Source organism: Clarias gariepinus, chromosome 21 (assembly GCF_024256425.1).
Source record: "Clarias gariepinus isolate MV-2021 ecotype Netherlands chromosome 21, CGAR_prim_01v2, whole genome shotgun sequence".
Classification (NCBI taxonomy): domain Eukaryota; kingdom Metazoa; phylum Chordata; class Actinopteri; order Siluriformes; family Clariidae; genus Clarias; species Clarias gariepinus.
This window is the reverse complement of record NC_071120.1, coordinates 25,658,546-25,671,455: the sequence shown is the minus strand read 5'-3', so window position 1 is coordinate 25,671,455 and position 12,910 is coordinate 25,658,546. Positions and strand designations below refer to the sequence as shown.

The window sequence follows — 12,910 nt, the reverse complement described above, 5'->3', positions numbered from 1 at the left end:
TTCTTCACAAGACAGCAGTGGATGAAATTCGTCTAAAGATGCAGATTGTGGTATAACTGAGCTAATGGAGCTACAGTAGATACTCCAGGTAATAGGTGTGTTATTATTTATACAGTATGTGTGTATTTTTGAAGTTTAAATTTAGCAGCATCTAACTCCCTAATGGAGTATAGAAAGTTTATCAGTACGAGAAAAGATGGACATGTACTGTAAAATATTACAGTATCTAGCAGGGCATCTCTTCACATTGGTCACCGACTACGCTCCTCTACAGTGGATGGTAACGGCTAAAGACACCAACCCTCACATCAGGACTTTTTATTTTATATTTTGTACAGAGCCGAAACACAGCATGACCCCGTGGACAGTCTCTCCAGACGCCATGCTCTGATAGCAGGCTCAGAGCCAGTGACTAACAAAACGCTATGTAATGTTTTTTTTTTTTTTTTTTTGATAAAGTATTGCTTAACAGAGACTGACACACATCTAAATGTATTTCTGGTATTTCTAACTCATGTGAAGGTCATGATGTGTCATCGCTTGCTCAATAAGGGTAACAAGAAAAATTGATGTTCTGTTTCTCTTGTCATGATGTAAAACTATCATGTCATTTTTTTTTACTTCAATAGAATATAAAAATTTTTAAAGTTGTAAAATACTTAAGACCAATTCTGCATTAAAATCTCAGACTGGCCAGCATTGTGACTCTTCAATTTATGAACAGAGACATTTCTAAGCAAGTACTATTAAACGTCTCATGACTCCACCGTCGACAGATAATGGACCTGAGTAAGAAGCTGTTAGGTCAGGGACTTTAGAAGTTGGAGCCGTTTTGGAGGAAGACCTCACGAAGGAAGAGGCCGAGACTAAGGAAATGGAGTTGGTGTTCCAATTTTGGCAGATTCATGTTTTCCGTTAATTGACAGTGTACACAAACTTACATTTAATAAAATATTATTATAAGCTATGTTTATAGTCTTAAAGACCTACTTTAAAACTACACAATTTACTTTAACTCAATCCAATGTCACTAAAAACAATATCACAATAAAACAAAAAAGTGCTACTGGACAAACCTTTTTTTTTTTTTTTTTTCCGTAAATGAAACGAAACTTAAATGAAATAGTTACAAACCAGAGTGCGAAGGCTATCACATGTTTCATGCGTAACACCTGCTGACCCGCTTTTTAAACTGCTGCTTATGCACCATAAGTTAGTGTTATCTATGTGTGTATTCAGAGACACTCATGTGTCACTATAATTGACGTAAGAGTAAATCTCTCCCCCTCAAAGCTGGTCAGACTTCTTTAGACTTTATAGACTCTTGTCTAAAAACGGCTACAGCGAGGCCTGGGCAAGCAATCAAAAATTTATCAATAGCCAAATTCAGAATCTCTTAAATGTCCCAAGTGGAAAAAAAAAGTATACTATATATATTAAATGCTAGCATGTCACTAAGCACTGTACTAAGTGCATTTAAGTTGCAATTAAATTGTACAAAAGCACAATTTTAAGTGTATTAAAGTGGAACAACTTAAAGTATACTCAGTGCACTTAACCTATATGGCTGTATATGTACTAATGTACATACCTGACAGTAATTAATGAAATTAAAGTATACCTTTAAATGTATTATAAGTACATTACAGCAAATTTTACCATGTAACAAATACAGTACACATAATATACTGTACCATAAATATATTCTTATTGCAACAGTAGCATGCTGTTACTGTATACTTCTGGCCAATTCCAAGTACAACAAAAATGACACTTTGTGGATAATAAAAATAAACGTTTATTATATCATACAGTACGCACAGTCTTCTATAATACTGTATTGCAAATGTGTTACCTCTACAAAGCAGTTTAGGACCATTTGCAAATGTTGAAATGCATTTTCTATACTATAAAAGAAATTATGTAAAATGTATTTAGTAATGTGTAATGACAAGACAGATTTTATTCACGAGTTCAACAGATTTAACTTGCACAAGGTTACAAGTAATAATAATAATAATAATAATAATCAGCACTATAGTTTATTTGTCTTAAAAAAAACTCCAGGTTTCACAAACACACAAACAAAAATTTTAACCATTGTCTAAACAAAGATAAGCATTAGTACTGGATTATACTGTATTAGTTCAAACCTGGTGTGTTGATTCTAGACTCTAGACAGAAACTCTGAGAACAAGCTGAGAGCTACAGAACATTATACTAGATTTATAGGATTACATTTCTAGATACATAAGGTTTAGCAACAACACACTAGACAATACATTCTTTAAACTAAAGAATAGTTTAAATTAAGTACATAGTTTAAAACTAGTTTAAACTATGTACTTAATTACAAACTACCTAACAAAATCTTGAAATGTAAGGTACATGCCGAGGAAAAATAAACTAACTATAAGAACTAACGCACGCAATGATGAAGCTTCCAGCTGTGACATTTAAACTAAAAGCATTGTGGCATCTCGTCAGTAAGTGAAGTAACTGTAAATAGGATTGTAAATGGGCTATTTTCATTAGTTTTTTCAATTTCGACATTAACATCTTTCGATCTCTTTTCAAAATAACGTCATTGCTTCAATGATTTGTCTAGGCCCACATTACACGTATCAATTTTGTGCTATATTGTTAAATGTTACGGAAAAATATCAAACTTAATCAAAAGATTATTGTGTATGTGGGTTTAAATTTCTAGGTATTTGTAATTTTATTTCAACAATAACGCCTGTATATGTCTAACCCCTCCAACTTTATTTATGGAGCCCCGTAAAAAAAATCTCAGTATTTATCCAGGCTTGTGACCAGAAAAGTGCTGGCTCATGGGGGAAAATCTTCATTAGTGTGAAGGGTTTCTATGTCAGGTTCAGCAACTGAATATAAAACTCAGTAATTCTCTCCATGGCTGTTTAACACGCACGTGTAACCCTGTCGGTTTGCTTCTTCTTCTATTATTTTTTAGCGGTTAGCAGCCAGCTTTTGGGTACATTACTGACACTCATTGGACTGGATCGGTAACACGCCGGGTCGAGGACCAAATTTGACATTACTGCCACCTGCTGGACAAAATCGGTAAGGCTGAAGTCAAGTTTTGCCCTTCAAACAAAAAAGCCATATTATCCCCCTTTAAATAAATAAATAAATTATATATATATATATATATAATTGAATATAGTTGAACTTTATTTAAACTTTTTTTTTTAAAGATAATTTTTTTAATTGGAGGGAGGAAAAAACAATCCACCTTAAAAAAAGCTAGGGAAAAAAAAAAATCCACCTTAAAAAATGTGAGGGAAAAAATGGCCAAACAGGGTGCAAAAAATATTGGAGGAAATATATAGCATAAATTTTTTAAGGTGGATTTTTTTCCCTAGCTTTTTTTTAAGGTGGATTGTTTTTTCCTCCCTCCAATTAAAAAAATTATTAAAAAAAAAAAGTTTGAATAGAATTCAACTGTAAATCGATAAGCTTGTGGGAAACTACAATTGTGATTGAAACTGGAATTTCATTATAATTGCAAAGTCTACCATTAAGGAGTTAATAATGTTATACGTCTGTGTTTAATAAGCAAGATGAATTGATTTATCAAGCACAAGGACTGGCATCTGAATATTGATGAAAATTCCTCAAACAGGCCCATTTGCATCCATTATATAAAAAGTTTGTCAACAAGACAAGTGCCGGATCGGTTGCTGGATGTTGGCCAAGAGGTAAAAAGTACAGAAAAATGAAACCTAAACTTTTTTAAACTAACATGTAACACTGTGACATATAAAACATTTGATGTGCATGTTTATTAACACGTTTACAGTCACTAATAGTGCACATATGGTTTGCATATAAGGTACTGTATATGGTGTTCAAAATCGAGCAAACTGAGTAAGTGCAAGGAGGTTTTATCACACACCAGGAATATTTTTTTTATAATGTCAGCAAAAATGGCTCGCGAGTCTCTGTGCAAGGGTGAGAAGAGCAGTCTCTGATCATGCAGTGAATTTGAGAAAATTGATTTAGTTATGCATCACAGTTGTTTTGCGTTCGCATCACCACACTGTCTCCACACACACTTACATCAGTCTCAAAACACCATGAGTGCAAATTAGTCTTGAAAATCGCATGCATTAGAAGGCTCACGTGTTCACAGCGGCTTAACCCGAGCACTTAATGTCAAGTTGACCTTAAACTCCATGAATTTTTTTTTATATATATAATCCCCCTGCTACACTAATGCACTTATGCAAGTGTTTCACTAGTGCCTCCCAGGAACTCCTTTAATGACCCAAACATGTAGAAATAGCTTGGAGTGAAGTCAGGACTGTACAGGGATGTGGCAATAACTCCCAGGCAAAAATTCTTTCTTGATTTAATTGCTGCCAAGTGTGGCAAAATCAGTTATACAGTAAGTACTATATCATGTAGGGCCTGGCAGATTTGGATTATTTTTACCTCGTGAACAAATAAAATCATCATTTAAAACCTGCATTTCATGTTTACTCGGGTTATCGTTGTGTAATATAAAAATTTGTTTGATCTGAATTATTTAACAAATTTTCACCCAAAAAATCAGAAAGGGGGCAAATACTTAATCACAGTACGGTACGTGTTTAGGAGCCATCTTGCACATCTCCCCATAATTAAAAGTGGGTACAAATCAGGCTTTAAGCTTCTTTATAGATATAAATAGCACATGAAGGTATAATTTGAAAAATTAGTTTAAAAGAAATCTTTCAAAAGTAAAAGTAATATCAGCTTTGGGTCAGTTTCTTGACACATGATGTCTGATCAGATTAAACACACACCTCTTAACTGTTGTAGCTCCTTTGAACAAGGGCTGAACTTGACTTTAATGCATAAATATAATCACACTGTAGATGGGAAATAATAATTTTATTTTGGTTTGAATTTTTTCAAGCAGCTTCGGCCTTTTTTTTTATCAGGAACACAAACTATTTTTACACCTGTCCGCCTTCATACAACTTTAAAACTGTATGGTGTGTGTGTGTGTGTGTGTGTGTGTGTGTGTGTGTGTGAAAATGAAATGCACATATAGCACGGACTGTCCTCCATCACGCTTGCTTCCTGTTCCTTTATTTTTGACTGTGGTACACGAATGTGTGAAAGCTCTACTTATTAGATTCAGGAATCAAACAGACTGTCTAATAATAGAAACCAGTGAAAAAGAAAGAAAAGAGCTGTTATTTTTCATCATTTTTAATTGAAATAAACAGATTTACATTCCACGAAACACATTTATTCATCCTGAACACCACCAGTTGCTGATTTTTTCCTTCGTTACTCTCCATAAACAATGTCTACTTACAGTATGTTTACTCAAAAGCACATTATACACTTTATAAAGTGGGGAAAAAAAACCCATTGGCTTGATGATTAGATTTTTCGATCAGATCTGAAAGCTGATTCGGTTTTGTGTGAAAGCGAGACTCGGCATTCAGGACTGGAACATTTCTACTTTTTTTAACATTTCATGCAAGCGTCAGTGTTTCTAACCAGTTACAGGAAGCTTGTGGCTTCTTACTATATATCTGTCTATGAGTATACCGTGCCAGAGCTGACAGGGAAGCTACAGTATAACCAATTTTTTTACAACAATGATGGGCAGAAAAGCATTTCTGAGCACTTTATGTAAAACTTTAAAGTACATGATACGGGCTACAAAAGACCGCAATGCATTCTGTTCTTTCCAGCTAAGAACATCCATCCATGCATTCCTCCATCCCTCCATCCATCCATCCCTCCATCCATCCATCCATCCATCCATCCATCCATCCATTCCTCCATCCGTGACCGAGCTAACTACCAGATATGGGAGGGAAAAAATAGATTATGTAATGAATCTGAATTCTTCCTTCATATATCGCCTTCATACAGACTGCAAAATAGATTTGTACTACAGATGCATTGGTCGATCATCCAGTGACCTGAATTATCCATTTTTTTTAGTTTAATCAGCCATGAATGAGAATCACCCCATCGGCCTCATTATCAACCGAGCGTTGCAACAGAAACACATTTTTTTTTTTAAACGGATCTGCCTTTTTCTTCAAACATGAGTTAATGAGCGAATTAATCTCAACATCCACTCATTGCACACGCTTATTACACCAGGCCCAAAGCACCACTGGCGCTTATTAGTGTGGAAAATCGTGTGCGCTCGAAGCCCCACTGCTACTTAACCAACATTCTCACTGTCAAGAGTTTTAACACTTTAAAGGCGTTTAAGGCTTTAAAACATTGCTGTTTCTTTGTAATCCTACAGGTGGCGCACTCTGAACCATTCCCACTATGTTCGTGATCAGAGTTAAATATTTGATAAGTTGGTTTAGAAATATATCTAATAAGCAGATGACAGAGACATGCGCTGCTCAGTAACAATGTAGCTTTTTTGTTTTATTCTGTTTGAAGTTAAATGTTACACTCTTGTCTTTGAAGTGTCTATTGTTTAAATGCTGCGCTTGGTTTTTTAATAGAACAGGCTACATATAATTACTCGTGTAAAAGTAATTTGAAAAGTCATTGAACAGAAGGTGAAATATAAAACCTTTGAGTTATGACTATGTTATAGATCTTAAAATTGTAAAAAAAAAAATTGTTTTAAAATAAAATCGTGATATTCACAGAATCGCATCATAATAATATCGTATCGGATAATCCCTGGAGATTCACATTGGCTAATCTGAGAGTCATAATCTGAGATAACGATCTCCAATCCTAAAGGTACACACACATCCACAAGCACATTCACATATACATTTTTAAACTTTATGCACAAAGTATAAGTTAAATATTGTAATAGATTGTTAGTCCTAACAACATCTCTGCATTAAAAGTCTTCTGTTTTCCTTCTGTACAGTTTCCTACTGCATGCATCACTCCTGAAACAAGATAATTACATTTATGCAATTACAGATTCAATTAAAACATCTTAATTTATGACAAAAAAATTACATGATCATATTATTTATTCAAACTACTATATTTAAAGTGAGAAGACTAATGTCATAAGGAACGGCCTACATTTAATTATATGATTTTACATGATTTGTTTTTTACATGAATTACATAATTATACTTTATTCATTACATAACATAATTATATGCTACATAATTATGTTACATAATTTTTTTAATGAAAAAAACCTAAAGGTTGGTTAAAAGTTAGCACCAAGATTTATGAAGCTTAAAAAAAAATCACTAAAGTGTGAAAAAGTTGGATATAAATAAAAAATATAATAGTTATAAAATCCTCCAATCGGCCTTTTTTCCATCCGAGGGAGAAAAAACATCACTGTATCTTTATAATCTTACAGGTGGCGCAATCCCACATATTCATCCCGTGTGGTAGGAGTGAATTTTTTGCTTCTAAGTATGTAATTTTTTTTTTTTGCCTTTTGTTTAATTAGATTAAAAATTAAATGTTAAATTCTTGTATTTGAAGTTAGTTTGTATTGTTTAAATGCTGTTTTTCTAAGCGAGAAAACTAATGTTAAGAAATAGCTACATTTAATTACATGATAATATTAATTACACACTATGCAAACTTTTGACATATTTGGTTAATTTTTTAAATGAAAGGAAAGTTTTTTGTAAAAGACAAGTTAAGATTTAAGGCTTATCAACAAAAAGGGGGCGTATAAACTTTTGCACAGATACCAATGCCTAATTGTTTTTCTAAATTTATTATTATTTATCAAGAAATTAACCATATTAATATTAAAATTAAAAAAAGTCTATTTTTTCATCAATTTACTGCTGAGAAAGTGTTTCTTTTTTTTCAACTATATGTGTAAAATTAACTTGGGGTGCACAAACTTTTGCATAGGTCAGATTTGATAAAAAAAAAGTCAACTAGATCTGCACAGATATGAGCGTATACTTGCAAAGACATGTATATTTTTTAAAGCTGCGGCGTCAGCATCAGGAGCCGGAATTTACCTTTTCTTTGGTCCCTGAAAGAGAAGTGAAATAAAGTTATTTAAAGCTTGAGGTGAATTCGCTCTCAGTATAGAAACAGAACGATGTCGTAGTTGTGGTCAAATCAAGAGAGAGTTCCTGGCAGACGTTGCGACACTCACCTCTGCAGCACACATGAGTAGAAATTACAGCTACAAGGAGTCCTGCTAAGAACAGCCAGCGCATGACGCTCCAGACAAAATCCATCGAATCTGCACAAAAATACACAATAAATAAAGAAATCCAGAATGTGTTTATAATACAAGTACTCGAAACCTTCCTCAGGACTTGAAATCCTCTAAACAAATCTCACAATGTGGTCTTTTCTTTTTCGAACATTAAAAATGGGCAAGATCTTTTAAAAAACACCTAGAACTGTATTTAAAATCAGAGAAAAGCAACACTCACTCATTCTCTATACCACTTTTACAGGGTTCTACAGTGTCAAAGGAAGCCTGTAGGCTACCCCAGGGCACTCGAGGTGGGGTACACCCTGGACAGAGTGTCAGTCCACTACAGGGCATAAACATGACCACACGCTTACACACTACAGGCAATCTGGAAATGCGGAAAGTCTACACTGCATGTCTTTGGACTGTGGCAGGAAACTGGATATCCTGCAGGAGACCCACCAAGCACCAAGGGGAGAGCATGCAAACTCGAAACACGCACACAGACCCGAAGCGAGAATCGAACCCTCGACCCTCACCTTCTCTGGATTGATAATAATAATAATAATAATAATTATTATTATTATTATTATTATTATTATTATTGAGTGAAATTATTTTTTTGTAATAAAAGCAAAACAAACAAAAAACAAAATATTTTTTTACTGTAGCCTCCAAATTTCAATTTATTTATTAAACGGGTTTTTTTTCATATATCTGTTTATTTTTCCTTCAATCATATTATTTATGTAAAATTTAACAGATTTTTATTTATACTGTATATTACATATAAATACATTATATAAAAGGATTTTTTATTAATTTTTGCAGTTAAATTCACGTTTTTTAAGCCATAAGCAGTTTTCAACAAAAGCAACAAATTAGTTTTCAAAAACTAACACTTCAATAAAAATCCACCTTTTATTTAAAAGTATGATTTTTTATGATGAACTTAAATCATCATTATTAATTAATTAATTAATTAATTAATTAATTATTTTTTAATTTATTTATTTAATTGTTGGTTTGAAAAATCCATATCTTTTACCTTTGTGCTTATTTTATTGGAGTCCACTGCACGTAACTACAACTACTTGTTCCTGTTCGTGTTTTGATTAACAGGTTAGAGAATGACAGAAAGCTACATGTTACACAATCTAACGATCAATTGAATTATTATTAAGGCGTATATAACACGTAAGTGATACACTGTTTTCTTATTGCTGTGTGTATCACCAACTGTTTGTCAGCACCAAGAGAATATTTATAGCTTTTTGATATCTATTCGTCATCCTGTGCTTGATATTGGGCCTGTAAATGTGAGAAATGTACTTTACGCAAATATTGCATTGCATGTATATCTTAACACTTTCTCTACTTCCTGTCTCTTGTCAGTAATTCACTTTTGTCGCCAAGTTATTTAAAAAAAATTCCATTACATCATTATTTATTTTCAGCGGTATCTGCTTAGCTATTTGTTTGAATAATAAAATAGTTCAAAGAAAAGCATTAATTTGTAATTTTTTGTGTCATGGATATAGTTGGATATAGTCACAAAATTTCGCACTCGATCAAAATATTATGGTACAAAATCAAACCATTCAAAATTTAGTGAATGACATAATTTTACAGCATACCGTTCATAATTGTGATATAGTTCTTTATGTGTGTAAAATATTATTATTATTATTTTTTTAAATATTATAAAGTTTGAGCTTTTTAAAAATAAAATATAATAAATGTATAATTTATATCGAATATAGATACAAATATTCAAAGATATAAGAACCATAAGAATTTTATTAATTTGACTTCTGTGATTAATGATATACTTTCTATCTATTTATCTATCTAACATTTTCTTATCATTTAATCTAATCTAATCTAAATTAATATAATCTAATATATGTTGCAATTCAGATTAGTGTAATTGCTAATTTAGCGATTTTTTTTTACTTTCCATTTTTAAAAAACTTAAATGTTCATGTTTCTTTCTTTTTGTAGATAGTATAGAAGTAATCATCTGTAAAATATAAAAAAAATTATATTTTAAATAAATTATTTTAAATTAAGATACTTTAATCATTCTTCTTACTCTGCGTTTTTTCATTTCACTGAATATTCTTGAAACCATTTGCATTAATAATAAGAACGGGATGCTAAAAAGAAAACAGGAAGTTTGACCAGACTTACTATATATCCTCTGCTCGTTCAGCTTGATGATGACGTTTGGGCTTTTCACGAGTCCACACCAGTAAACCCCATCACCCTGAGGCAGACTCTTCACAGAGACGGTAAAGAAGCCACCATGCTCAGTCACGCTCAGTTGATCGTTGTCCATTTGCGAACTGAAGGAGAAACCTGTGCAGCAGCTGTGATTGTTTGCATCTTGTTTACACCAAACTCTCTGCAGTCCTTTATTCTCGGGTGTGTATTCACATTTCAGCGTCTGCACGGCGTAACACTCTGTTACTATGGAAAAGAAGACAGTGTGACGCAGGGAGAAATGTCTCACAGGCCTGAGATCATTACCGTTTGATATTTTTATTGTGCAAGTAGTGAGAGAAACATGAAACATCCAAAATTGAGACAGGATGAGGAATCCATCACAGTGAAAGTTTTGGTTTCTTGGCCATTTTTTAATCTAAAATTCTAATCCGATTAATTTCCTTTCTGAAATTCACTTTTGTATTGCTCTTGCTTTCCCTTTCTTCTCCCTTTTTATTTCCTCCACTTCCCATTCTTTCATTTCCTTTCCTTTTCTTTCCCTTCTCTTCCTTTCTTTTGCATTTCTCTACACTTGATTTACTTGAGATACACATTTCTCTTACAATTTCTATTTTACATCCTTTGCTTTTTTCTTTTAAATTTAGTTTTTAAGTAAAAAAACATTAAGTATTTGATTGTAATTAAATGTGAAACAGAATCAGACACAGATACGCCCTATTGACACTGAGCGCATGTCTAATAATAACGCTAAGAACTTGTGCTACCACGGCGAAACTCAAATACAGAAGTTACAATGTTGAAAAAAAACATATTGTTGTTACACACTTTTCAATTATCAAAACATCTCAATTTATGTGAAATATAATAAACAGATAATCACACATTCATGCCTGTTTGTTTTTTTTCCTTTCCTATTTTTTTGCAATTGTTTAAAGAAAAGAATGTAAAAAAGAGTATTCACTTCATTTTTTTTTAAAGGACAATATATATATATATATATATATATATATATATATATATATATATATATATATGGGGTAAATGGTGTAAGCTGATTATTTTTTATTATTATTATTTCTCTAGTTCTCTATTTTTTACATTATTTATATCTAACACACCTACATAAGCTGACACATATTTGGTTAGTATGATTCATTTCCACTTCCTTACCATGAACGTAAGCAGCTGTCCAGAATGGTTTCAGATACTGTATGACCATGTACTACGCACAAATTTAAATTGTTTAAAGCTCGAATAACAAAAAAACGTTTATGTTTATTTCAAAATATAAAGATTATTTTGGAAATTAGACTAGTTGAACATTAAATTTATGAACTACAACAACAATAACAACAACAAAAATCTTTACTACCTACAGAACATACCTACTTATATCATGAACACTTTTCAAATACTGTTATTTTTATATTTATTATATTTCTATTGGTATTTTATTTTTCTTTCACCAAACTATGATGTCATCTATAATACTTATTTTTTTAATCTATATTTTAAAAAAATCCTTTTGCTTTTGTTGTTTTTTAAAAATCCTTTTGATCTTTTGAAACCAGAGTTTTTGATCTTCAAAGCAGAGTATAATACATGCTCGCTTACCTGCAGAGATGAATATCAGTGTGGACGTTAACAGAAACATTTCCTCGCTGAATATAAACACACACACTGAACAGAAATGTTCTGTTCTTGGCTGAGAGCGATTAGGAAATGAACATGGCAGGAAGTAGCCACAGCCTCAAACCTTACACTTTCTTCCTCCTTTAGCCCTTGTGGTATAGATGACCTGCTGCAGCGTCTCGCTGCGAAAGCTTGTGAATAAAGGAACCGCTTGCTAATACAGTATGTCTCACAAGAAGATTATTATTATGTAATGAATATATAAGACCATTAGGCCTGGTTCTGGACATACAAATTTTGGTTTAAAATTTGAATTAAAATGCCAATAAAAGAAGAATATTTAAGCTAAAAAGAATAAAATATATATAGTTATATGTGCTAAATAGAAATGTAGATAAAGTTTAAGTTATTTTAGGATTGCTGTTGTTTTTTTTTTTCACTTTACCTTTGGCCCTATTTGCGTAACAATTGCAGACAGCTGACCGTTAAACTGTGTTCGATAATAATAATATTATCATGATAAAATAAATTATATATATATATATATATATATATATATATATATATATTTTTTTTTTTTTTTTTTTTTTTATATATTTTTTATAATAAAAATGCAAAATAATTCCTTAACTGGAATTTTAACTTGTTCCAGTATAACAATGACCCTCAACACAAATCCAGACACAACCTAGTGAAAAGCCTTCCCAAAAGAGCGGGGTTATTACAGTACTGTATAGCAAGAAAGGTAGACAAAATCAGGAATAATACATATAACAAGGACATTATGTGTGTAAGTGTGATTGTCAAAGTTTTATACAGTGTTGGTGCTGATTTTATTTATTTTTTCTATGGTATACGATTAATACAAAAAAAATGTGTCCTCCAAAAAAGCTTTT

General features: G+C 32.2%; 1 protein-coding gene across 1 annotated transcript; it reads right to left on the bottom strand.

Annotated features, from left to right (window-relative positions):
- Nucleotides 1–5,207: 5,207 nt before the first annotated feature.
- si:ch211-102c2.4 (uncharacterized protein LOC568178 homolog) lies at nucleotides 5,208–12,157 on the bottom strand. Its single transcript, XM_053480459.1, has 5 exons — nucleotides 11,997–12,157; nucleotides 10,347–10,625; nucleotides 8,106–8,195; nucleotides 7,966–7,979; nucleotides 5,208–6,905 (listed from the first exon to the last, which is right to left on the bottom strand). Exons 1-5 carry the CDS (start codon nucleotides 12,034–12,036, stop codon nucleotides 6,900–6,902), a joined length of 429 nt encoding a protein of 142 aa, XP_053336434.1. The 5' UTR covers nucleotides 12,037–12,157; the 3' UTR covers nucleotides 5,208–6,899.
- Nucleotides 12,158–12,910: the final 753 nt, after the last annotated feature.

Excerpts from the sequence above, each read along its gene's own strand:
- si:ch211-102c2.4 (XM_053480459.1), bottom strand. The coding sequence starts at position 12,036 with ATGTTTCTGTTAACGTCCACACTGATATTCATCTCTGCAG. Across the intron at positions 10,626-11,996 it reads ACTGATATTCATCTCTGCAG|TAACAGAGTGTTACGCCGTG; the intron begins GTAAGCGAGCAT and ends TCTTTTCCATAG. Across the intron at positions 8,196-10,346 it reads GAACGAGCAGAGGATATATA|ATTCGATGGATTTTGTCTGG; the intron begins GTAAGTCTGGTC and ends ATTTTTGTGCAG.